General features: G+C 34.0%; 2 protein-coding genes and 1 long non-coding RNA gene across 4 annotated transcripts; 1 reads left to right on the top strand and 2 right to left on the bottom strand.

Moving 5' to 3' along the window:
- The first annotated feature begins 854 nt into the window (after nt 1-854).
- On the top strand, nt 855-5972 carry LOC148598758 (uncharacterized). The gene is made up of 2 exons (XR_015918557.1): nt 855-936; nt 5244-5972. It is a non-coding gene; the product is annotated as an uncharacterized LOC148598758 (long non-coding RNA).
- Nucleotides 5973-6056: 84 nt separating this feature from the next.
- Nucleotides 6057-11639, bottom strand: LOC148598757 (sodium-dependent glucose transporter 1A-like). Its single transcript, XM_088561437.1, has 3 exons — nt 11202-11639; nt 8419-8704; nt 6057-7960 (listed from the first exon to the last, which is right to left on the bottom strand). Exons 1-3 carry the CDS (start codon nt 11361-11363, stop codon nt 6969-6971), a joined length of 1440 nt encoding a protein of 479 aa, XP_088417563.1. The 5' UTR covers nt 11364-11639; the 3' UTR covers nt 6057-6968.
- A 7506-nt stretch (nt 11640-19145) lies between these two features.
- LOC148598756 (transcriptional regulator ZNF706-like) lies at nt 19146-26918 on the bottom strand. Of its 2 annotated transcripts, none has more exons than XM_088560564.1 (4): nt 26678-26918; nt 23752-23887; nt 23136-23251; nt 19146-21647 (listed from the first exon to the last, which is right to left on the bottom strand). In XM_088560564.1, exons 2-3 carry the CDS (start codon nt 23884-23886, stop codon nt 23162-23164), a joined length of 225 nt encoding a protein of 74 aa, XP_088416690.1. In that variant the 5' UTR covers nt 23887; nt 26678-26918; the 3' UTR covers nt 19146-21647; nt 23136-23161. The 2 variants fall into 2 exon arrangements, with proteins under 2 accessions (XP_088416690.1, XP_088416689.1); XM_088560563.1 differs by having other exon boundaries at nt 26868-26918.
- Between the last annotated feature and the right edge of the window lie 933 nt (nt 26919-27851).

The following is a 27851-nucleotide window of genomic DNA, read 5'->3' as shown; positions in this document are numbered from 1 at the left end:
GCTTAATGTATTGGTGGCTTTATTGCATATGTTGTTTACGTGACTGTGCCATTTAAAGTCGGATTGTAATGCCAAGGTATTTTCGCTTTATCGACATGTTCTAGTGTATGGCCATGTAATGTGTAGGTATATTTAAGTGGATTTTTGTGACTGGAGGTCGAGAGAACATTACATTTGTCGGGGTGGAATGCCATGTGCCATTTTTGTTCCCATTTTCCTAGTTTTCTAAGTCATTTTGTAATGATATACAATCACCGTTAGATGTAACTGCTAAATAGGCTATGGTGTCATCAGCGAATAGACGTATTGTGGAATTTAGGCCTACTGGCATATCATTAATATAAAATAAAGACTGTGGCCCAGTACAGAACCTTGGGGTACCCTTGACTGAATGTCAACATAGCCAGATGTTACATCTTCAATGACGAGTGATTGAGTACTATTTGATAGGAAAGCCCAAAAAACATTGTTTTTGTCTGCAAGACAGACACATTGCATCCAATGCTTATTATCAGAAGTCGTAAGAAATAATACCAGTAATAAGACCAGTGCTGTTAACACATTCTCCAAAGAAGAGATAGTGGAAAACCATAAATCCGTGCCATCCTCTATTGATATCTCTATTAAAGACGATGATTGTGATTTACTGTCCATGTACTGGATTCCAAAATGCCACAAAAATCCATGCAAACAACACCTCAGGCATTTGTAGCTGGGTCTGCAAAATGTACTGCCGAACCTCTTTCAAATTTTTTTTAATATCGTACAATGTAATTTAAAAGAGAGAGAGAGAGAGATATAAACACTTTAAAGATTGACATATTTACTTAAATGATATTTACTTTTGGGAAGCCAAAAGGTGGAATGTTTGTTAAATTGTTCAAGGTCAACATATGGAACGTTAACTTCTCATACTTAACTAGATAGATTGTAAAGGTAAGGCATGTTTCGTAGATTATAACTTGTAATTTAGGTGTTTAAGAACACGCATTTAGCTTGCATTAATGTCAAATTAACTATAACGTTTGTGCATACCGATCTTATTTTTTGTGAATCTAATAGCCCTGGTCGGAGCGTCAACGACATCCTCTTTCATTAATAGAAAAAAATGTAACATCATACAACTTAAGAAATTAGCATGCAAAGCATTAAAGCATATTAAATGCATTTTAGAATAATAGGCGAACATGTCAGTGAACACACATAAAAATCCTTGTCCAAAGGTCTATGATCAAAATCTGTGAGTCAACTATTTTTATATGAAGCGAAACAGAATAATCATTTATCATGTATGATACCGGTAACTGGTACAAAACGCAGTGTGTCGTGCTACATTCAATTCTATTAGAAATATTGTAATATTATAAGCTCCCAGGTATCTAGACAGTCAGTAGTGAGACGCTTACCGAGTCTCTCCCAACATGTCTTAACAGATCTAGATCTTCTGGCCGCCTAAGTATAGTATTATATAGACGGTTACAAGAGCTTAGTGTATAAACATTTTTGTATGACTTTGCTTATCTATGATATGGGGAAATAAATTAATCTATGTATTGATCTATTGTAACGCTTTCGACGTGTTTGAATACTTATCAAATTCAAATTAAGTTAAAAATGCCGTTCGTATCTGTTTTCACAGAGTCTGAGGTACTTCAATATTTGTGACACATATTGAAACTTGATTGTTCTTAATTAACCGAACTACCAATAAAACATAAAGCCTAAACGACAAATGCATACACAAAGCAAATCAAATAACCACTTGGCCGTAACCCAAGTTCCTGGAACACCTAGCTCCAGGGACACCTAGTTCCTGAACACCTTGTTTCTAAGACACTTAGTCTCTGAACAACTTGCTCCCCAGAAACCTAGTCTCGGAACGCTATATTTCTTCATTGAATGTTTTTAGAAATCATTCGGTGGTTATATTGAAATATTGGCGTCCAGGTCAAATAATTGGAATGTACACACTGACCGGTGGCGTGATTATCACACTGTAGGTTATTAAACGAGTGTGTAGTGAAGATAGTTAAGTGATATATTCCTCGAGTCTGAGAAATTCCGTCTCGTAGACAATGATGTAGAATTTCGCCCACGAGTGTGAGCACGTGAGTAGGAGATATCCCAGATCTTAACTATACACGAGTACAAAAACTAATTTCTTTCGTTTTTATAAATCCATCTATCGTAGTAAACCACTGAAAAAAAATATTTCAAACCCCGATTTTGATTGGCTAGCTGGCTTCGCCAGTGAAGACTGGATCACATGCTCATGCCTTCACTGGGCTGTCTTCACCGGAAATTGATCCAAAGAACGGAAGAATAAATAAATTAAATTTATCACGACATTGTGCCAAATTGTTGGAAAGTAAACACTTATCGTAAGTCGTTTCATTAATTGAACTATTAGTCTCAACGTCATTGTCGAACGACTTATTCTGTAACTTTTGTTATCATTGGTTGATGGTTTTAATATGCGGCCACAAAAAAAATGTTGTATATTGGTACAGTACATGTATGACGCTGTCGTCGTCCTCGTCCATAGATGCTTGGTTTTCGTGCTATAACTTTAGTTGTTGTTTACCAATTGTTATGAAATTTTATAAGATTTTTCAAACTATTAAAGGAAGGTCCCTATTTAATTTTAGGTTTGTCGCCCCTATGGATCGTTCTAGAATATAGGGTCAAAAAGGTAAAAATAGGTATTTTGTTAAAACCCACGCAGAGAGGTTTTTTTTCTTCCGAATTTGATCATTCCTTTGTGTGTGTGTGTTCTTTATCTAATAAACAAACGTATCAGCAGATTTGATGCGTTTCAGAGTTATAAAGGGTCAAATGGGCCACATTTCCCAAAAAAATCTTTTTTATTTTTTGTCCGATTTCAATTTTGGATTCCTCATAAAAACCCCTGCCTGCCTGCATTTTCAAACAGATTTCAGATACCTTATGTGGTTTTCGAGTTGGAAGAAGGGGTCTAACGGGCCCCAACCCAAATAAATAGACTTCTTTATTTTGGTAAGATTTAAAAAAAATATATATATATGATCCCTCGTGAAAATCCCTGCCTGCTTTTTCAATTAGATTTCACTCAGATATCTTTTATGGTTTTCAAGTTATAAGGGGTCGAAGGGACCACATCCCAAAAAATCGGCTTTTTTATTTTTGGTCTGATTTTGAAAATTTTTAATTGGATTAAAATTGTGTGTAATATAGTGTCCAAACCATGTGTTGCGTCCATAACGAATTTGTAAGTCCTTGTAAGTGTGTCAAAAACTAGTACTGTGACCACACTTGCTCCCACTGTTCAGGGTTCCACCACTACGGTCGTATCATGCTGCGCTCGGCGAATATTTTTATTCCGTTTATGGTCATTTGAATATTGTTCATTCAAATATTTTCATCAATGACGGATGGTTTTATCAAATCACGAGTGGTTAACACAACACAAAATCGAACAACGTATTTAACCTCATATTTTTTTCCAATTTTATTCGAGTTGGTAGATGTCAATCTACCCGAAACTACTCAGCCATTTCCCCTACACTAAAAAATAACCTCGGTGCAGAGAGGAGAATTTCTTCTTGAAAATTTTGCCGGAATTGTAGTCATACGCGACATGTATTAGGTATATTATATACACTAGCATATCAAAGATTTCATGTGCTTTGACAGATGAATACTTCGCACATATTTTAGACCTATATTTAAAAAATAAAACTAAGGTTTTAGCTCACCTGGCCGAAGGCTATGTGAGCTATTGCCATCACTTGTCGTCCGTCGTCGTCGTTTACAATTTTTCAAAACTCTTCTCTGAAACTACTTGACCAATTAGAACCAAACTTGGTATGAATGTTCCTTGGGGTATCCTGCATAGAACTGCTGTGGGGATTTTTTATCCGTCGAAAAACATGGCCGTCGTTAATAAAATAGGACATAGGGGTCAGACAGTAGTTTTTCGCATATATCTCCAAAACGGTTAGGTTTAGCCCATTCTGAAAGAGATAAAAGTCTTCAGCATGATGAGGTCTATCTGCGGTCAAATTTTCATTTTAATCTATTCAGCGATGTTGGAGTTATTGTCCTTTTTCAACGTTTTTTTGCTATTTTTTTATGTTATTTCTTTCAAAAATCTTCTCCTCTGACACTACTTGACCAATTGGAACCAAACTTGGTATGAATGTTCCTTGGGGTATCATGCATAGAACTAAAAGCATGGCCGCCGTTACTAAAAATAGAACATAGGGGTCAGACAATAGTATTTCGTATATATCTCCAAAACGGTTAGGTTTAGCCCATTCTGAATGGGATAAAAGTCTTCATCATGATGAGGTCTATCTGCGGTCAAATTTTCATTTTAATCTATTAAGCCATGTTGGAATTATTGTCCTTTTTCAAAGTTTTTTGCTATTTTTAATGTTATTTCTTTCAAAAATCTCTGACACTATTTTACTAATTGAAACAAAACTCGGTATAAGTGTTCCATAGGGTATCCTGCGTAGAATTGAAGTGGGGTTTTTTGATCCGTCGAAAAACATGACCACTGTTACCAAAAATAGAACATAGGGGTCAGACAGTGGTTTTGTCATATATCTCCAAAACCGTTAGGTTTAGCCAAATTCTTTCAATAGCTGAAAATGATCCTTATTTTTAGGACTACAAAAGTCTTTAGGCATAAAATTTGTCAGATGCTTTCTTACAGGAGTTATTGCCCTTGCCAGGGAAAAATGACAGGTTTTTTTGAAAACTATGATAGATTTTAGACTTTCATTTACTGAAATGATCCTTATGATAAGTCCTATCAAAGTTTTCTAGAGTCGAAATTTTTGGACAACTTCTTGTTTAATTTATTGCCTTTGAAAGGCAAAATTCAACCAGGTGAGCGATTCAGAACCCAGGGAACCTCTTGTTTTAATACATGAAGTATTACTTAACCTAAGAGTTATAAAACTAGAATGTCATCTTAAATTCGACCAACAGAGAATGTCAAAATGATATTTATCGTGCACGCCACTTTAAGTAATGGTATTTTTGTTTACAATTCCATTCATAACATTGAAATACTTCTGTTTTAGTGTCACTTAAAAATATACTATGTTTTGGAAAAACGCAAACAAGTGCACGCATGTTAAAAATGCAACTATTTACTGAAGACTCTTTGTTCATTAATGGTAGTTTTTTTCTGCGTGATCAAAAACTCTGTATTCCTGTTCATATTTTTAAACATTGCTTGCTATATATTTCAGCAAGCGGAAGTGTAGGTTACAAGCATGGCAGAAAGAAAGGTCAAGGATAAGAGAAGCGACACTGAGAAAATGTCTGGGGCCCGCAAAATGATACTCTCAGCAATTGCTACTTCTGGTGCGACCTTTTATTACGCGTACAACAACGTACCAATTGACACATCTGGTTTAAAAACGAATGCTGACAAGCAGGCGTTTGCAATGCAATGGCTTTTTCTTTCAGGACTATCTATGCTGACCGGAGTCGCTGGAGTCCTTCATGTCAGAGGGAATTCCAGTGCAATGGATCCAATAGAAGGTAATTCCGAACATCTAGTCGAAATTCCGAACAGAATACTTCGGAACACTACGGAACAGTTTATTATACACGCCATAGGGTTACTGACCTTAACAACGTATCTCACACCGGAAGGCATGAAAGCTATTCCAATTCTTGTAGTCATTTTTGTCCTTGGCCGGATTTTCTTTTGGCTAGGCTACCACATAAAGGCTATGTACAGAGCGTTTGGATTCGCTATGACTTTTGCGCCCAGTGTTGCGGTCGTGATTTTCTGTTTGTATCAGTTTATATCGAAGTACGTTATGAATTAGAAATTTTAATATTGTGATTGTGTGTTTATTTTATCAAATTATCAAGTCTTTTAATTTTGATATCGATACATTGTAATCATACTTTCTTAGTGTAACACTTTTTTAAACATATATCATACTCAATAAATTTTATGTATTTTCTTGAGGTCTAAATGTCTTCTAAACCATTTTACTCGTGGTACACGCACATTTTATTTATTTATTTTTTTTCATTTGGTGAATTTCTTGGGATTTACTTTCTCAACTTGCTAGCATACATGTATTTGATCCATACAGGGTGCAGGTAGTTACAAATAGCATCCCCGTTTTTTCCTTAGAAAATTTGACATTTCCAGTGTTAAATTGACCAAAAAAAAAAACAAACGATGTCCTAGCACCCCTTCCTTTTTCTGAGGAACATCGGCTAGCAAGCATCTTGATCCGGCCCTGTACCAGTCCATGCCTGGAACTTCCCTACTATTTCTGAACTGTACACGAAAACATAGCCCAAATGTAATTCCTTTTATATCATTCAATACTTCTTATACAACCTGTAAATATGTTTCTGGCAATTAGTCAGCTCAATGATATTCTATTACTTCTGCAAAATAAAATTAAGATCTTGTCCTCAAATCAAGTGAAGTGGTCGGTGACATAATTATGGTGAATCTCCCCATGCTCGCTTTAAGGCAATTCCGATTGGAGGTTTAATACGGTCTTTACTATCCTTGCGGATCTCGGAGATTGTGTTGGTAGATGTTTGTTAGTAGTTGGAGGTAGCGAAGCCCAGCCTTCGGGATACCTGACCGAAGAATTCAGTGAGAGTACGTCCTACTAGCGGGTAGGCTACTCTGTTGACGCTCTGGCCTACTCCCAGACCCCACATGGACCCGAGAGCGTTTCCCCACTGTAACTGTTCGGGAGTACGTCAACGTGAAGAGTGTTGAAGGCAATGTTCACGGTACTTTATATATATACGTTGTCAGTTTTGGTTTGATTGGTGTAGGGCTCAGTTTTTAAGTGATATTGCATTGTCTGTTATGTACATATAATTGTAAAATTACCTAATTCTTTATATACGATAGTGGTTTGAACAATCGACATGTAATTATAACGACGACATAAGATAACAATTAAAATATTCATTACACTTATCTTCTACGTGTCTATGTAAATTGAAACATCTTCCCCCATTATTCTAATTTTACTAGCTATGAACAGCATTAGCAGATACACCACAAACATCAAAAGGGAGAATGCAACCAGTGTGTAGCAAAACCACATCGGTGAATGAAGGTCAATTAAATACCCAAGTGCAATAGGAGTACACATTGCACCAACTGATCCACACACCATGAATAAAGAAACTAGTCGACCGGAAACTTTAAAAAATTCTACTTCCGTCCACGTCATCAAGCAAGGGAATAGCGTTGACTGAAAAAATCCTAAGCATGGAACAAATATCCATATTCCGACACTTATTTTGAATGTATTTGTGGTCATCAGTCCCACAGATGCTATTACTAGAACAAATAAATAAGCACCTAGGATGTGACGCACTTTGAACCGTTTAGTTATAACTATGCCCAGTAGTCGCCCAAAAGCAAATGCTCCCCAGAAAGCTGACATTGCGTAAGATCCCTGAACCTTCTGCCAATGCAGATGTTCAACAACAAATGTTGGGAGATAGAAAATGACAATTTTCTCTAAAACCATTGCAATGAAAAATGCGCAGCATATTGTTGCAATTGTTCCACTTCTTTCAACATTAGTCATGTCTGTCTGTATACGTTGCGTTCCAGAATGTTTTTCAGTCGAAGAATAATCTTGTGTACATATGAAGTATGAGAAGGACATAGCTGATAATAAAAGTAATGCGGCTGACATAATAAAAGCTCCATGTATGATAGACTCTTCAAAATTATCTCCATTGCAGTCCAAGACTGGGTACGTTTCATTTGGTCCACTATCAGAGAAGTAGTTCGAACAGTTATATGACATTGTTGAGTTATCTATGGCACCGCTTGTTGTAAGAAATGGTGCCATTGCTAAAGGTGAAATCACTGCACCTATCGCAAAACTAAAGTGCAGAGCTTGCATGTATGGCCCGTTGTCTTTACCCCAAATCTTTAGTACCAGCACGTTACAACCTAAAATAAGTAATAAAATATATACTTTATTTAATTTATAATATCAGCATAAGGAATACTAATGTACATTTAAATTAGTGTAAGTTATACGATTTTTGTGATGAATTAAAATCCCTTGTAAACAGCATTTAACATCATTCATATGCACTAATCTTGATATAGGATTTTGCGATATATTGGTGCTTTATCTTGATGAAAGAAACGTCGCCATGGTCAAAGCTTGAACCAGACTAAACTTAGTTTGATATTAATGCATTGCACTTCTTCATCCGAAACAAATATATAGCCTTTCAGTGGTTTGAGGGTTTCCTCGTCGTTCATTGAAGGGTAGGAGTGGTTGACATGTCCTTTTGACATATTTACCATATCCATTCTCGTTATATGTGCCTAAAAGGCATTGGAAGGTTTGTATCTTGCGATTACTACATGTAGGTTTCAGAATTTGCAATACACTTTACCTGCGTCATTTACTCCATGGAAGATTCCACGTAATGCCAATATAACCACCATCACTCCAAATAAATCACACCATGGGGTAACAGCAGTTGCTATGGCAATGATGACGTTCATTGAAATTAGGGTCATTATGGTATTAACCTTCTTCATTAGAAACGGTACCAGCACTACGCCGACTACGAATCCCACAGAAAAAGCCACCAATATATAGGATATTTCATCTAAGTTTGACTGTGTTATTTGCTGTAAGTCCAAGAGAGACGGGCCCAACTGACTGACATTCCATCCCTACATATACAAATCAGATTGATTAATCGATTTATTTCTAGGAAAGATTAGCTTGTGTTTTTTTAATATCACACCTGGCATTTTCATTCTGTCAGCGTCCGCTCACTTGTATTGTTTGAAGTACGTACATTTGTACTTTAAATAGTAGGTATTGTCATATCTTTTGTGTTACGGATTCGTTTTGTTTGTATTGTTTTTTTTTTTACCCGTAAACATAGGGAACTTGCTTTTGACGCATTGTATGGGCTACCTTTTCAACTCAGTATAGGTTTACATCTTTAATAATCACTAGAATACATACAGGTTATCATAATTTTATTATAAAATCCAAAGACAATTTCTATGGAACTGAATTGTTAGAAAGCTAACCTCTAACTGCCCTCCGTTCTTACACTCTTCATTTTATGGAAACATTAATGGGTACGATAACGGAACTCTGTATGAGAATAGCAGATGTTAAGCATCTTTTAATTAGAAAGATACATGAACTACATTGACATGTAAATGACCATGTCAAATAAGAAAAAGATTAAAAAATATATCATTTTTTACATCTAAATTTATAGGAAGCAGTTTTAAGTTTTCTTATGCTGGGACGAAAGTGAGCAAGGGAATGATGTATCGTGTAGTACCGAAAGCGCAATGTAGAGTCTGGTAAATAACGTACCGAAAATAGTACATGTATATGATAAATCATGCTTCATACATGTAATAGTATATGGTACATGTAAATGGTGTATAGAGTATGGTTTAATCCTTATCTTAACTCGTATACATCCACAAGACAGTTGCTGTTCCATGTGGGTTGCTTGGTTGAAACCCCTTTTTATTGGAAAGTATTGTTAATTTTGAGGTACATCCCACCACATTTTGTAAATCAGCAAGATTTATCAACATGAGCGTTTCCGATGGACGTCAATTACATCAAATTATATTATATTAATTAAGCTACTTTATCTACCAATCAAAGCATTTAGTAGCTCACTAATACATTAAGAAGTAAGAAAACAGACGTCACATGATCGCTGTGGATTTAAATTATGACACTGTAAACGTTTCAAAAAACTTTTTCCGGCGCAGTCGGGAATAGCTTCGCTTTTTCTCCTTTGACTTTAAAGACGCTCTTCCAAGGAAATGCAAGTCATCTAATCGCAAGTCTGCTTCCTGATTGGCCAAATACTGATAACTTGGCGTTCGAAAAAAAAACTGTATCGAAAATTAAATCTGCGTGCCGTGTGTTATTTCCTGAATGAAATGCAGAAAATTATAAGTTAAAAGAACAATATTTTTTTGCGTTGGCTCTCGTTTTTTAAAGACAGTACTTGTTTACATTGTCAGAAAATGACAAAAGTTAACGACAAAACCTTCCTATTTCGACCAGTTTAATGCAAAATAGGTTTATTCAAATTTCAAATCCAATCCACTTCTGCCATGTATGTAAACGCTACAAAAACGAAAGATTTCCCCATAATTGTATAAAAAACAGTGGCTCAATGTGTACTGTTTAGAGAACAGCAGCAATCATATAAATTCAATGTAGCTAGTGGCGAATCTGGGAAATGGGATCTAGGGTTAGCCCATCCCCTATATGTTGGACAAATTTGTTTGCTTGGAACAAAATTCAGGAAATAAATGAGCAACTGATAGCCTACTCAATTTCGCGTTTGATCCTCCGTCTGGTCTCTATGCTCTCCTTCAAAATCATATTCCACGGAAAATAGGATGCCGTTGTCCCAGTTAATTTGGAGGCTACCGATTATTGATCAGTGCTGACTATTAAGATGCACGAAACATTTTCTTTGAAGTACTGCAGTACTTTTCCAAAACTACAGGCTTTTATGAGAAGAAATATGCATATGTATAAGAATCTCGTTCTTTAAAATCATTAAGGGATATTTGCACCATAGCCAATGCCCAAAAATTCAGATGATGTAACAATAGCACCTGATTTTCTTTTCAGCCAATGAAAAATTAGGTTATAATCTAAGCAAGTTAGAGTATATTCAGTAAAATCTTAATGGATTAGACGGAGGTCGCTCAGTCGCATTCGATCCGTCCTTTCTTATCTATTCAGATTTTACTTAATATACTCTTAAAGTGCACTCAATTAAATCCATAGTTACAAACGGAAAATCTGTTATCACTGACCATGTAAGCCGACCATCCAGCATATGAGCTACTTAGGAAGCATCTACTAACCCAGATGCGGGTCCAGGTGATAGCGTAATGGGCTTAGACCTCCCCCTTTTTCATGAAAAAAAAACAACAAAAAAACTATCGTATTCTGCTAAATGTTGTATTGGCAAATAACAAATTCATTCATTAAAAATGAAATAATTACTTTTAATACACAGATTTTAGTAAATACGCCCCCCCCCCCTTCATAAAATCCTGGACCTGCCCCTGTACTAGCCCAGCTTAAAAGTGATAGTATTGAAATGGAAAAAAAGACGCCAATGCATCTATGCTTTCGGGGATAAGATATTAAAATTCTCACCAGACATGCGAATAGCCCATACAATGCCGCTGATAGAATAACTTTCCTTCTAAAAACCACATCTTCAACAAGTCGCTTCCGAAAAGAAGGTAATAAAGCTGTCTCAATCTCGGCTGTTTTCCTCTCTTCATACAACACATAATCAGAATCAGCTTGTTTCATATTACCTTCTAAGTGTATACTTGAGTCTTATCTTGAAAGATAACAACAATGTCTAAATAAATATACATAATTATAATGTATACGTGGTATTCTGTCTCTAATTATATGATATTATGATAAATTTATTAGGACTGATCTGTTTCGTAGCTGTTCTGTGACATAAGCAATTCAAAAGTGCATTTATTTTTATACTGAATATAAAAGAAATAGGTGAATTTTGAATTTAAAGTATTGGAATTGGTAGATAAGTGAAATGAGCATTACATATTGAATGCATATATCAATGTGTTATAAATACGATTTACCTTACCTGAGCTTTATTTATGTGTCGGCATTCTTTCTAAACATTAATGGAAATCTCACGTTACTTAATATGTCATAGTAGTAGTGCTCCACAAGATCTCACGAATACATTTATTAATAATGGCGGTTTCAGGGGTCGGACCAATTTTTCTCAAATAATTTTGTAAATTATGTGCAAAATCTAGGCAAAAAATGGTCAAATATTGGCCCGGATCCCACATTTTTCTACAACATCCCACATAACAATTCAAACGAAGTAATAATTAATGTCAATACACAAAACTCAAAGAGCACTATGAATGACAGTTGCGACATATCTGATAGCCTATTTAATGATAATGATATATATCATTTGCTTCAATCTAACTCTGGTCAACTCGACAGAAAAACATTCAAACATGAACTTAATAAAACTTGCGATGTACAAGACATGCGTCCAATCCGAAAATCACTTTTTCATCTTATGCGAACAAGACATACGTCTTATGAAAATACTAAGCTGGTCGAAGGAGCTAGTCGTGAAAGTTGGGTATCGTTCGGTGAAAAAACTAGCGGATGGCATTTAAGTTATCTTCCAGTTTCTCGAAGGGGCAAATAATGCAACAAAATAACGCCAGTGTATTTCAAAAAGCAATCGGCGAACTCAAGCGGGTAATGACGATAACGATAGTCTTATAGCGGATATTTGTTCCAAACTTTGTAACAAAGTAAATACCAAACATCCTGACAATTCAGTTATTGTTGCCATGATTCTTGACAGCACTTCAGTGAGTCTCTTGCCGCCATTGATAAGAAACTTGACGACTCAAGTAAAACCTTTAAAGACGAAATACAGGAACAGAAAACAAAACTAAATTAAAAACAAAGGGAACTAATGAGTGTTAAGTTAGAAATGTGTCATTTACGCGATCAAAACGCAAAACTTCAAGCGGAACTTAAGCTTAAGACACGGCAAATGAAGGACTTGGACGATATGCATAGTGCTAGCTCTTCTCAGAAGGGCAACTTGTCTAAAATTTACATCCGTCTCGATTCAATCGACGGCAAGTGTGAAGAACTTATTCAAGGGCGAAAAAGACAATATAGTGATATCGTAAAAGATAAAGAAATCGTCATACATAAAGACAGTGGTCCAAGCAAATGCGACAACTTTCAGAGAAAGAAGTCCTCGAAGGGAACAACGATAAACACATCAAAAATAACAAACAAAAATACATAGTTCACCAAAATAAATATATTAAAACAAGCGATTTCCCAGAGTACCAAACCGTTGGAAATTTGATTCACATCACAACGTCTTCAAATTGTGAATATCCGACATAAAACCACGAGAATGAAGAGAACGCTTCACTTTTTATGGGCTTCGTTCGAAAAAGGACAAAACGCATCGTTCTGTACAATGTAAGAGGTGACAAACCGTGTGGTCGTGTAAGCGCTGCGGTGAAATCTTTCGCTTATAAAAGGGGTGTCAACGTGACATACACAAAACAGTTAAAGAAAAGAGAGATTCGAGGGACCGCAACGTATACGATGAGAGTGGACATAGCGGAAAATGATTTTGACAAGGTAAACTATGATTACTCATTTTGGCCAGATGGAGTTTACTGGCGTAAGTACGTGCCATACAACACTAACTATAGTGGAAATAACAATACAAATTCAGAAGAATTATGGTGGTAACACATTTTTGTATTTTGCACTTATTGTTATTTCTTATGTTAAGATTACTATGGTGGAATATGAGAGGTGTCATGTATGGTACATCTTATTTACGGGTGCTTTTAGAAAACAAACAGATGTATATTTTTTTTAAGTGAACACTGGCTGAATGATAACAATATCAGCTTTTTGCAAGGCATTGCAAAGTATTTTCATATGTTTTACAGTGTCAGTAATGAGTGTGGCAATAGTTTAAAAGGTTCCGGAGGAACCGCATTGTTGATTAGAAAAACCGATGGGTTTAAAGTAAAGTCACTATGTATTCAGAGCGATAGACTCTGTGGTGCAATATTATCACCTAAAAATTGTCAGGATATTTGTTTTTTTTATGTACATTGTTACCTTCTACAAATCACTCACAAGATGAATTTATGAAACATTTAGATTTTTTGTCATGTTTGTATGATATTATGAGTAGTGACTATGTTGTTATTTTAGGTGATTTTAGTGTTGACATTACAAACGATACCCCAAATGGAAACGCAAGGCTTTCGGACAATTTCTTAATGACAGAAACCTGAAGGTAGCTCCTTTGTTAAATAATAGGAAAGGTCCTATATATACTTTTAGAAACAAAGATAAGACTCAACGTTCTACCATTAATTATATTGTTATTCCAGCATGTATGCTTTTAATAGTGTGTCTGATTTACTTGTTGATGGAAATTGTCCATATGAATATTCTGATCATTTTCCTATTTGTATGTCTCTTAATACTGATCTGCTTTGCGTTACATCTGGCGACCCCAAATTATATAGAAATGTCTAAAATGGAACAAAGCTGATGAATTTGAGTTCAGAATGTTTGAAACTGAGATTGATAAACTGATGAACTTTGAAATATCAAATCATAATAGAGACTACGTCAGTCACATTGAACATTACAGCAGTATCATTACAGATGTCCTTCACACGTCAGCAAATGCGTGTATTCCTTTTGGAAAATATCGTCCGTACCGTGAACCATATTGGAAGAGTAATAGTTTAGGTACTTAACACTTTGAACAGCGCAAAGCGAGCGAGCATGGAAAGAAAATGACAAACCAAGAGGTAAATCAAATAGACTTTACCAAGAATATAAAGACAAGAAAAGGGAATTCAGAGGATGAAAACGACAAGCTGAAAGGCTGTGGAATGAGGAAAAGTACGAAGACTATAGAAATGCTACCGAAATTGACATTGGTGAATTTTACAAGACCGTTCGGAAATCAAACATCAAAGGTCCCCCAACGTGTAAGGTAGTTAATAAAGGGACTACAAGTGTTTTACCCGGTGAAATATGTGAAACATGGAGTAAATATTTTGAGGTATTGTATTGTGACAAAAGCTCTGATGACTACGATGAAGACGTCTATATCAAAGTCACTAAGAAGGTACAAACATTATATGACCAACCAGAAACCAGTACTTTGGAACATGAAATTACATCTGAAGAAATTAGCAATCAAATAAAAACTTTAAAAGTGGGAAAATCACCAGGTCAAGATAGAATTCAAACGAGCATCTTAAGTATGGCGGAAAAACTCTGTTGAAACATTTGTGTAATTTCTTCAATTTGATACTTGAACATGAATACCTACCAATGGCCTTCAGACATGGAATTGTTTTTCCTCTTTACAAAGGCCACAATAAAGGCAAGTCAGATCCTAACAGTTACCGTGCTGTACTTACATCATCAATAGGCAAGTTATTCGAAAAGATTATTCTATGTCGTATTTAAACCCACTTAGAAATATATAAGCTCAACATACCTCACTCACTACAATTTGGATTTGTAAAGGAACACGGAGCGATTCCGGCCTTATATGCCCTAAAAGAAGTGATTCAGTATTACACAGAAAGAAACTATTGTGTTTATGCAACTTTTCTTGACAATGAAAAGGCGTTCGACAAGGTGTGGCAAGGATACAAGGAACGATGTGGAACTTGATATGTATTTCATCCAAAACAGCGACGGCTCATGTTCAATACGGTGGTATGACAAGCCAGGTTTTTCGCATTAAATAAGGCGTTGGTGAAGGCCGTGTTCTCTCAGCTTGGCTCTTCGCAGTTTTTATCAATGACTTGATAAACGAATTCCTATCTACCAAACAAAGGACTTGTTATAGGCTCCTACCACGTTCCATCCATATTACTAGCTGATGATACGACCATTTTAAGTCCATCAGTAAATGGATGTCAGACTTCGTTAAAAACTGTGTACTGTTATGCTAAAAAATGGAGGTTAAAATATAATGCAAAAAGAGTTGTGTTTTGATCTTTGAGCCATCTAAAAAATTCAAAAATATTGAAAGGAATATTAATTTAAAACTTGGTAACATGACTATTGAAAGACAGGAAACGGTTAAATATTCTGGATTACTCATTAATACTAACGATAAAACCAATGAACGGTCAGAATCAGCATCTATGAAGCAGAAACTTCATGCTCTTTACAACATCGGACTTAATCCTCGAGGAATGAGTGCTCTAACAAACTGTTCGATTTGGAAACGCATCATTTTACCAACATCACTTTACGGGTGTGAAATTTGGGGTCCAATTACTAAATATGAGTTGGAATTATTAGAAGTAACACAGAGGTACTTCACAAGATTTATTCTACAATTTTTCAGAAGGAGTTTTATTGAATCATGTAATGCAAACGTAGGCCTATGGTATATAGAAGGTATTGTTGAAAAGATGAAACTTTTGCTTTTTGGAAGACTTTGCCGTGCTAACAGTGGATATGTTTTTCAAGCTGCTATTTAATTTGCGTGTTGCACAAGTGCTGACTGGAGACTGTAGTAAATCGTCAATAACATATAAGCTCGTTGAACTGTTGCACAAATTTGACTTACTTAATTCTGTTTTTCGAAAACTATCTAAAAGACATATTTTTCCCACCAAAACCACTTTGGAGAAAAATAGTCATCCAGTCTATAGACATTTACGAAGAAAACAAGTGGAAGCTTTGCGTTGGACAACGACCTGATTTGCAGCGATACGCTCGTATTCATACCGATTTGACTGAACATAGGCTTCTAAGCATTATTGTTTCCTTACCATTTATGAACTCAAAATTAATGACACTTGTCAAATTAGGTTCGACTCCAATCAGACAAGGCATGTGTTCTTTATGCAAATCTTTTTCAACAGACATTGTTAGACATTATGTACTTAGTTGCGAACAACTTCTAGATGTTCGATCAGAGATGTTTTATAAGATTGTTGATATACTTCCTGTCCACGAATCAGTAATATTTTTTGATCAGCATGATAGTGACCTAGTCGTGTCAATATTGGGTGGAGTCACGACTGCCATGAACGCATTATCGTCCGATAAATGGGGTCGCCACATGTGGCATTTAGCAGAATATGTCACAAATATGGACTCAACTTTTCGTATGATCTTTTTCACCACTTACTTAGGTGATATATATTATCATATCAAATCAACTGCATAAAATGTATTTTTTTATAATTTGATGTCTGTAATGACAATTTAAATTGTGTATACAATGTTTACATAGCTTTGTCTGTATAGCTAATTTTGTTTCTGAAATATCTAAATTCTTCAACTATGGACGAAATGAAGATAATCAATCAATCAAACAATCGTGTTGGTCATACACACAAGGGTCGAACAAAAATTTTACCGCACTTTGTCAGATTGGTACTACTATCAGATCAATTGTGCTATATACGAGTGCTTAACACTTAAAGAATTCGGATTCAACTCTTGAGATCGATACAGAATACAAGCACCTTAACAAATTTAGAAAAACAATGTCTTCTAGCAAATACCAAGATGTCAATTTTGGTAGTGAAAACCTTGACTTAACAATTAACCGATAATAAAGACATTTCGTTCATTGAATCTAAAACATTGCTACAAACATGGGCATATCGAACTAGTCAGAAAAAAATTACATTTCTTCACTACAGCAAATGTATTTTTGATCTGTTTTATCGAAACACCATTTCATATTATAAGATGTGATGTAAAGTGAGAGCTTGATATTGACCCTACTAGTGGTCAGAACTTAATTAAAGTGGCCCAGGTCTTTTCTAATAAGAAGAAAGAATAAAAAAAATCATACCAAGTTCAAATAAAAAGCTTCGCGGAGCGCAGCATGATACGACCGCAGTGGTCTAACCTTAAACAGTTGGGGCAAGTGTGGACACAATATTAGTTTTTGACACACGAATGCATAGGGACTTACAATTCATTATAGACACAACAACTGGTTTGTATACAATATAGCACAAAACGTGAAATTCAATTATTTTTTTTTCAAAATCAGACCAAAATTTAAAAAGTCGACTTGTATTGGGTGTTGCCCCCTTGCCCCTTACACTCGAAAACCATAATAGATAACTGAAATCGGATTAAAAATGTAGCCAGGAATTTTTATATAGTATCCAATAAAAAAATTGGAAATCGGACAAAAGAAGTAAATTTTTGGGGGAGACCCCTTATAACTCGAAAACCATGAAAGATATCTGAGATCTGGTTGTTAAATGCTGACAGGAATACATTTAAAAGGAATTCCGTAAAAACAATGTTCGAAATGGGACAAAAGAATTTTTAAAAAAATCTGTTTTTTGGGGTGTGGCCCCTTTGACCCCTTTTAACTCAAAAACCAGAAGAGGAAAGGCAAGCACAGATTTTCATAAGGTACATGTATACAGTATAAATAGAATTTGGACGATAAACAAGCTAAGACTTTTGTCTGAACATCAGGAAAGTGTATGCTTCTGGACCCTAATTTCTCAAAAGTCAAGTCTTTACCCCAAAATAAATCCGTCCAACCATTCTGATAAAGAATATTGTAGAACAATATAAAAAAGACATTCCTAAGCTTTTACTGGAATTATATAGTTAAATTCTATGAAATGCGTGTTTAAGGCCCCCTCTTGGCTCCTAATTCTTAAACAGTTTGTGCTACCAGCCCCATAATCAAAACCAACCTTCCTTTTGTAATTTGTAACCCTGTTATAAAAGTTTATAAAGACCAACCAACTAATATCCAAGTCATCTTTTTGCGGTTTAAAAAAGATTCTCACATTCTTAGCCGGTGATTAATTTTCAGTCATTTTACGAGTTTTCTACAGATTTCAAGGAAGAAACAGATTCCCTTCCAATACTTTCGGGGATTAAAATATATATCCACTCTCGATAATTAAAGCTGACGCTCATGTAATATCCTCGAGACTGAAGGAGAATCTACATGTATATAACACTGACCCTTTGTAGTTTCTTTTTGTATAGCGTCACAAAAATCTACTATAGCCCAGAAACCAGGAAAATAGTATTACAATAGATTCTTCATGCTAACAATCATATCTGCAAAATCAATCGCAGCCTTATTTAAGCGACATGGACGTAGTACGCTTAGCATTCTTAAAGAGATTTATACTACTTTAATGAAGTTCTACAGTTATGTTCTATATAATGTTTGCAGTAAAGAGTTACAAACCCGAAAAATCAACACTGAACATTGTAGAACATTTTCAAATTCATACTATTATTTGGAAACCAGATTGCTTGCACTGGGTACATTTCAGTTCCTTATTCCTTAGCAATTCAAACCATTTGGAACATTTTTTCAATATATTATCAACTCAATGACATTATACCATTATACACTGCAAAAAAATGTGCTTGTAACAAGGATGGGTCGGCCAAAAAACCACATTATTTTAGTTGACCATAACTTTAACCCCAGATGACTGTAAGAGGAACACCCACTTAATACCAGTATAATAAACCAATCAAAACAATAAAAGGCAGTTTATTTCACAATATCATGTACAATGTGTTATATCAGGAAATTAAAAGTTTGGAATGAAAACTGAAACTGAAATAACATTATAATAATCTGTTAAATTCTACAGCAATTTTCAAAACGAATAGTTATAAAATGGGCTACTGCTTTCAAAATTAGTAAAACACCAAATTCTGTGACTGTATTCTGTCTTTGATATATTATAGCAGTTTAAGCAATATTAATACAAGCATACATTTGACATAAAAGGAAGCACTGTACTTCAATTAAGAACTTGTGTCCCATTGGTCCAAGGTTTTCTTCCAGGTCTTCTGTAAACAGAAGACTACAAATGATATACAAGTCATTAGAATATTACTCATCTGTGTTTTACATATTCATTTGAGAAAAAAAAAGTAACTACATAAAAATACCAAAATAATGAGAGTAAAATTAAATAAACTAAGTAGATATTCTTATGATTAAGGACTTGAAAACATGGAGTTTAACGAAATACATATCCTAATACTAGTAGTAGTAATAGTACTGAAATTATCTTCTGTTTAAATATATCATCAAAAACTGAAACTATAAATTGTAACATAAATAAAATATTTAATTCTTCAGGACAGATTTAGTACTAAATGTCAAATTTCAGGACTGATTTAGTACTAAAGGTCAAAGTTCAGGACAGATTTAATACTAAAGGTCAAAGTTCAGGACAGATTTATTACTAAAGGTCAAAACCATTTTAATACTGTCAATTATTGCAACTATATTCTTTTACAAGGAAATGCTTACAAATTAACTTATAAGTAAGTCTTACTGCAGGCAAATTGGGAAAAAATCTAAAAATATTTGTGTTAAAAAACAAACCATACAGACAATATACTTTTACTCAAAGAAGTCATCTCTATCTTAAAATGATCTCTGCTTCAATGGAAGTGTATGGAAATTTTTCATGACAAAGTTAGAAAATTGAGGTTTTTGAAAGAGTTATCTGCCCCTGCAATGTTCATTCCCAGTGCATTTTACAGAAATTATTACTCATTTTACCAAACTGATATGGAAAATCTATTCTTTATTTCTTTATACTAGATGGTACAATTAGCCATACTACACTGACAAAATGGAGAGTTGTTTTATACAATGATTCACCCAATGAGTGATTATTACAGAGTCCTTTAAATAAACCAAATATATAAGAATGAATTAAGGTAACTTACACTGAAAAAGACTGAAAGCTTTGATTTGTTAACAAAATTACTTGAACGATCACTAACATAATTACTGGAATAATTTTTTTCATTACATCCATTAAAACAAATTAATATGAATATCCATATATACAAAATCATTTACAAAAAGCTTAATGGATACTGACCTGTATAATCATACATATTTAGTGATTCCCTTTCCCCAAAATTAAGAAGTAATTAGAGATTATATTATTTTTTTTTAACTTTGAACTACTACTTCAAAGATAACATTCACAGCAGCAGTGAGTTTCACTAGTAGTCATGAATAAATAACCTGTTTCACCATTTGTCAACACAATATTTTGTCCCATTAACCAATAACAACCTCGAGTGAAACCCAGCTGTAAAGGATAATAAACAATTACCATGACTATATAACATGTTATTTTAGTGAGCATAACATCTTCAAAATCATTTTAATTCATGAAAAGAAAGAAAATTCTATTTGTTTCTGTATTAAGTTTTTACTACTTATTGACAAAATTTTGTCTAAATGCAATTAACACAAATATCTTGATCAATCAGAAATGTTATAGTTAACTTTGTATAACTTTGAGCCATATATTAGAATTTTGTCAATAACCTTACATTACCCCTATCATGAACTCTAATTTCACCACTCTTCACAGTAACGTAGGCGTAACACAAAAATCTTGACTGGTACGACAGGGGAAACTAATGCAACATCTTAGAACTTGTCTTAATTATAATTTGTTTTTAAAATTTTTAAAGACAATTTTAAGTTACATAACATATCAACAAAATTATAGGTATTGCTCCAGCAGTACCTGCCACACCAGGCGCTATGCTACTGAGTAATGAAAAATCGACTATCATTTGTTTCAAACAACATATTAATTGGGTTAGCATTGTTTTATTCAACATATTATTTATAATTTGTTCCCTGAATTAACGTAAGCATGTTGGACAAAAGTGAATGAAAAGCTATATAAATATTTAGAAATTTAGACTTTATAGTGAAGAGGCAATGTGACTTCTCCCTAATTAACTCCACTGTGAAGAGTGGATATATTACAGTACATGATGATGGTAGTGTAGTCTCAAGGTAATCTGATCAAATCTCTCTGTTTTAAATGCTTAAGTCATCCAACAGAGACAATTCTAAAATACTGAGCAAGTTTTGTCAAGTTTGCAGTTCAATGTAAAAGAAAATAATCTTCAGAGAGAATTTTCACTGTTTATATTTTTTTCCACTGACTGTTTCTCAAACACCAAGATCCCTTCTTGCATAATCTGTGATAAAAAAAAAAAATAAGATCATGCACATGAATATGACAATCGAGAAATCAACATGAGATGGAAACTTTTTCCTGATATCTAAGATATAAAATTTATTTTTATGTCTGCAATAGGGTTTGTAAGTCTCGTTCTAGTTTCAGTTTTCCTTCCGGAATTTTAGATGTAGAACATAATAAAATCTGAAGGCTGGTCTGCATTTTATTGTTCACTTCCGGGAAATGAAAACGCTGTATCACTATGCAAAATCTTCTATTTCTATGCTTTTCCTAACATTTTTTTTTCAGTAGAACTAGATATTTGTTTTTATCAGTATTTTTTCACAAAAATATATTTTGCTTTTAACATTGAACTCAATGCTATGTTAATGACCAATCTCTATGCATTTGAATGGGAGATGAGGACCCATTCTAATGAAATCAGGGAGTCACGTGACGAGACTTACATACACTATTAGTATAATTTGTTAGTGGAAGTAAGGAATTGTGTCATAAAATTTGTTATGCATCATCAGTATTAACCAATTTCATTGGCTAAACTGGATAAAAAGAAACCAATCAAAACCTAAGCACTTATGACCTCGACCTTTGATCTTATCAATCAATTAGTTTCTAGATTTTGCATTGGATTAATAATAATAATCTTTTATTCGTAACAATACAACTTATAGAATATAAATATTACAAATATTCAATTATTAAGTAAGTCCAAATTAAACCGAATCTATTGAGGTTGGTATGAAATGATGAAAAAGCAGATGGAAGAAACAGACTATAGGTCAATGATCCACACGTAAATATTGTTCACATGAAATGAAAAGGAGTTTAGCCTGAAAATTTTATGATTTCACTCAACATGCTTGTTTATTAGGGGTGTAACAATTCCATTATGCCAAGATCTGATAACGCAATTCTTTGCCGACATTCATATATCGTGATTGATTTTTACAGTTGCATTTGTATTTCAAACAAATAATGAAATAATTGACAAATGTCTGTAGGTATTATTTAGCCTTTGTCTATAACCTTTAAACAAATGTAGTGTTTAAAATAGCAGATAAATTGGTTTGTGATTAAGAAACAAAATTTTTAGCGGTCATTACTTCATTTTTTACTTCCAGTTAAGCTTAAAGAGGAATAGTTAAAAACAGTCCTGGTATGGATTTCCTGATTGCAACGAAAAAAAGATTGTAATGCACCAATAGTTAACCCCTACTGTGTGGTTTCAGCATTTAAATTGTTGACAAGCAAACCAAATGCATCAATATTACATGAGAGACAAAAAGATTTAAGACACAAATGCAGTCAGAGTGATTATTGACTCCATGCATGATGCATTATGTTTTCCATGTAACATCAAATTACATGATAATCCTGTGTTAGGTTTTCTAAAGAAATCTTCAAACTTTAAATCCAACAGACAGAAATCTCCCTTCACTTGTGAAAAAATCTACATGTATGACAAGAACTATTTATCGTAACTTACATATTTACGGAGTCTTTTGAGGTAATTTACGAATCTTTAAGAACATCTGGGAGAGGGCTTTTCGGATGCTTGCTCTCAAAGTGTTGTTTGTATGTCTTAGGATCTGGCATCTGAGACTGCAAATTAATAAAATATACATGTAAACTTTAAACTGTGGAACATAGAGCTTCCACCATAGTAAATATAATAAACAATGTATAGGAACAGTATCATGTGGAATTTTACTCCAATTCTAAAGATTTGGTTGAAGTAAAGGTGTGAAACCTGTGCTAAAAAACCGAGAAAACAAAATGAAAATGCTAACTGAATGACCTTACTTTTGTTTAGAATATAACCTTAAACTGCCATTTTAAATTATTGTGTCTTTTTTCAGCAACACTGGAATAAAAAATTTCATAGAAAGACATTTTGTTGGAATTTTCATTCTTTTTCTTTCCCTGGTCCCACTTAATCCATAATGATTTCTTGGTCAAAATATCCAGTCTTTTGATTCAAGTTGATCAAGAGTATCAATAATCATATTCAGAATTTATTACTTGCAAATCAAGACTAAAACTTTATTTACACAATGTAGCAATCTGTATGAATTGGTCTGTAAATTTATCATAGAACATACCATACACACTGTACATTTGTATGTGAGAGCAGCAGCTGCTGCTTTTTTCTGGTCATGTCCCTGTGCTTTCTTCAACTTTGCTGCTTTTTCAGCAGCCTTCTGCTGGGACTGAATTTTTTGCTGACCACGTGCCATTCTATAAAGAAAACAAAAGTTGAAAAAGTGAAATTAAATTTTTATGAATAGATATTGGACACAAGATTAAAATTTGATCAGAATTGAAGTTGCCATTAAGTGGCCTTTGTTACTAAATACGTGTAGTTCAAGTCAAAACCTCAAAAATTGACCCTGACCTTTCTTTAGGGGGTATAGCACCTTTCGATACAGGTACAATTTTCAAAGCCATTCTTTCACTTTCAGTCCTGTCACCATCCAGAATTTAGAAAAAAAAATGTTTTTTTCTGGCCCCTAACTTAAGTTTTTTACACTAATAATCAAGGAAAACAAGGTAAGTAGGGTAAGTTCTATAAATAATTATTTACTTATTTTCTTAAATCCAAACTAATTCCAAATTCAAAAAATACCTTGCTGGAAGCACACAGGTATCTCAAAACTAAAATGTGAATATCAATCAACTCAAGGATGTGTATTACACTTCTGATAATAACCTACAGTTTCAAACCAAAAGAAAAGTAAGGCAAGGAATATATATTTTTAAGGGTATTTGCAAGTAAAAACAGCAAGTCAGTAGTTTATAGTTTTAATTTTTCTGGTCCCAAGCACCAGCATTTTTATTCCTGGAGAATTTTTATAGTGAATATAATGTTTGTATATGACACAGAGAAAAAAATCCAAAACCCTTGTCAATTAGTATCACTTCATTACACATACTGTAATAAAATCATGTCTTCAAACCCAAGTGTTATACAAAATTTGTGATAGACAAAAAAGAGGTATAAGAAGGGGACTGTGTGCACACATTAAATAGAAGCTCTAGTCAGCATTAAACTGAATATATAACTATATCAGTGTTCTCCCCAGGATTTTCAGATAGCCCTGTATTCAGGGCATGTGACACAATGTTAATATGTCTCATATCAAAACGTGCCACTTTGTATTTTATGTATTATATAAAAAATTAACAGTGTATTAAAAACATACATTGGTACATTGTACATTGTTGTTTATGTTTACATGAATCATTTGTAAGAAAATATTTATCTAATTTCTTCTTTTGCAGTAATTATAACTTTAATACCATTTTTTATTTTTCCTTTTTAAATTAAAAACAGAAAAATTAAGGATATTCTGCCAAATTATGATAAGTAATTCTTCATAAATATTTCCTCTAATTCATACACACCCAGTGTTCTTCAAATTTTTGCTGACAGCAGACCCATTGGAAATTACAATTTTTCAATTATTTTGGGGCCTCAATGGCTCAATTGAATGTGATATTAATTCGATTAAGAGCATTCTCTATTAAACTCTTTTTCTAGTCTTTGTAGTTTTCAATATATTCATACATTTAGATTATCTAATCAGGTACATGTAATAGACTACTCTGGTCTTAACATTCATGTTTCCAAAAATTTTCAGGAAGTCAGTAGTGTGGAGTTGACCTAGTTATACGAGGAAAAAACATAAATCTTACTCTTTTTATTTAAAGTTGGCCCACTAGTTGTTTTATTTTGTCTTGTTTTAAATATAATTTTAATATGTAGTTTATTCATGACAAAAAGCCATATCATGACTTCCGAAATTTTCTTTCCCACACCTGTTGTACTATTTTTAGACTTGGAGGATTTCACAATCTATTTCTCAACTAATTTCCCCCCAGAAAACATGTGCTCCAGATACTGGATACACAACAACATGGCAATGCAAACAAAAGACAGCCATTTTCTTTTTCTTTTCAAAATGTTTTGGGAGTATCTGATGGAATAAATATTGTTTGGGAATTTAAAATGTTCTCTTATTAGGTAAATCAGCTTCTTAATGTTGAAAACATCATGTGATTGTGCAATTATTCAACTTTGCATTTCTAAATAGCCACATGTTTTGGCCGGGGTTGAGTGAATTTTTACCATAGTCAGTTTTGATATGTTCAGTATAAGATATTAGTATCTGATTGACACCTTCATTAAAATTAATTTTAGTGGCCAGGTGGGGTGACTGATAAAGAATTTCCTCTGCAATGTCCTAATTTTTATTGGCATCAGACACCTGTGCGGTCACACAGTGATCAAATGACCATAACGTGAAAACTGCTACTGGTTTCAAGAGCTACATTTTTGTAATTACCTTGTAGGATGCTGTAAATGACCTCGGGGTACACACATTTCCTGTCGTAATTGATTGTTATTCCTCAAATTTAGCATAGCGCTGGTAGCAAGAAAGCACATTACTGATCTAGATAGCACTGTAGAGCACTGCGCTTTAAGGGCCTGGGGAGAACACTGATTATTAAACTACATCAAAAAAGATACACGAGACAAGGCATCCAAACACTAAAGACATGTCAGGAGGTAGCAAAGCATAGCAAACAAAGCAAAAAAACATTATTGAATGATGACTTGCATCCAAAAGCCTCACTGAATTTTCATTGTCATACAATGAACAAGCACAGCATCAATACACTACATTGTAGTTAATAAAATATGCTAAGTTATCAACTAAGAGTAAGAGGTACTGTATGAAGGCAGGGGCCAAGGAGCTTTATAAAAACCTGACTAGCTGATATTTTATTGCTAATAATAAATCTGTCCTCCTAAATACTTGACCTTAATATTACATGTATGTCTGTATATGTACAAAAAAATGTATGATATACAACTATACATACTGATCAATGCGGTGTACATGTAAAACGATCAATAAGTTATATTATTGTATTCAATACACTTAAAATATATAAACGGTCTAATTATGTATTCTACTCTGTAATTACTATATTGCCACATCAGACAATGTCACGGTACATTACATTATTTGCCTTCAGGGCCAACAACTTTCAAGACTTTGAATCTTTCTTCCAAATGGCCTTTTAAACTGTACGATTTCAGTGGTCTTATTAGACAAAAATTTTTCGGAAAAAAAGCATAAATGAAACAAATCACCGTTAAGGTATTTGAAACTTATTTCGACCGAAATTCGTCCATAAAATCATTATTTACCTTACGAAATTGAAGAGCACAGCTTCGCGTTTTGCACAACCGGAAGTAGAGAAAGTTATTCAGATTCGACCAACTACCATAACCTAACTAAAATAAAACATGACACTCCAAAGACTCACTTTACGTATGGGTTGTTTTGTTTTAGAAAAAAAATCAATTTGAACCCAATCACTCAAATTTCCAAATTTGACCTGTCTGTTAAACAAAGTTTGTATTTTTATTTATTCTTTCTTTGCATGCGCTATGCTCAATAGTTTTGCATATAAAATGCTTAATTGCATACAGACATGTAGCTAATTACAGGTCTATGTCTGTTGTAATAATACACTAATGCTTTTGCTTATGCGTGCTTTTCTATGTGATATGCAAGATTGTGCTCGATTTTAAATGGACATGTATGAGTATTTTTATACTAGATAGTTAACAGCAGTGAATAAAAAATCATCCATTTTTATTGCAATTTTAAAATAAAGTTTTCATTTTTAATATTAATACTAAGGTCAAGAAACGAACAATCTTTATAATAAGTATTTGCTTTATTCAAGAAAAGTTCTGCAGGATGTATATCTTTAGTATAGATATTGAAGTCATCGTAGTTAAGAGCCAAAATATCGTCCAAATATCTGAAAAAGTAATCAAGGGAACCAAGGTTATAGCGGTAATCAAAAGAATGTAACCCAGGAACAAAGATCAGACACGGAAAACAGACATACACAACAAAGAACATAAAGTAAGTACAATCATATATACAAAATAACAAAAGCAAATGAGCAACTCGGACTCCACCAAACACTGGGAGCATGGACCAGGTGCACCGGTAGGGTAAGCGTCCTCTGCTTTTCTAGAAACACCCGCCGAGTTGCTCATAAAAAGTCAGGTCCGGGGTAGACGAAAGAGGAAAGGAAAAGTATGACATGTTGAACAAATCAGTTTTCATGGCGCAGATGGATACACCGTAACGATCCACGAGTTCATGGTGACGGC

Source organism: Perna viridis, chromosome 14 (genome assembly GCF_037379345.1).
Source record: "Perna viridis isolate PV_CMFRI_1.1 ecotype Kerala chromosome 14, ASM3737934v1, whole genome shotgun sequence".
NCBI classification, from domain to species: Eukaryota; Metazoa; Mollusca; class Bivalvia; order Mytilida; family Mytilidae; genus Perna; species Perna viridis.
Note: the sequence above shows the minus strand (reverse complement) of the source record. Positions and strands in the feature narration are given on the sequence as shown.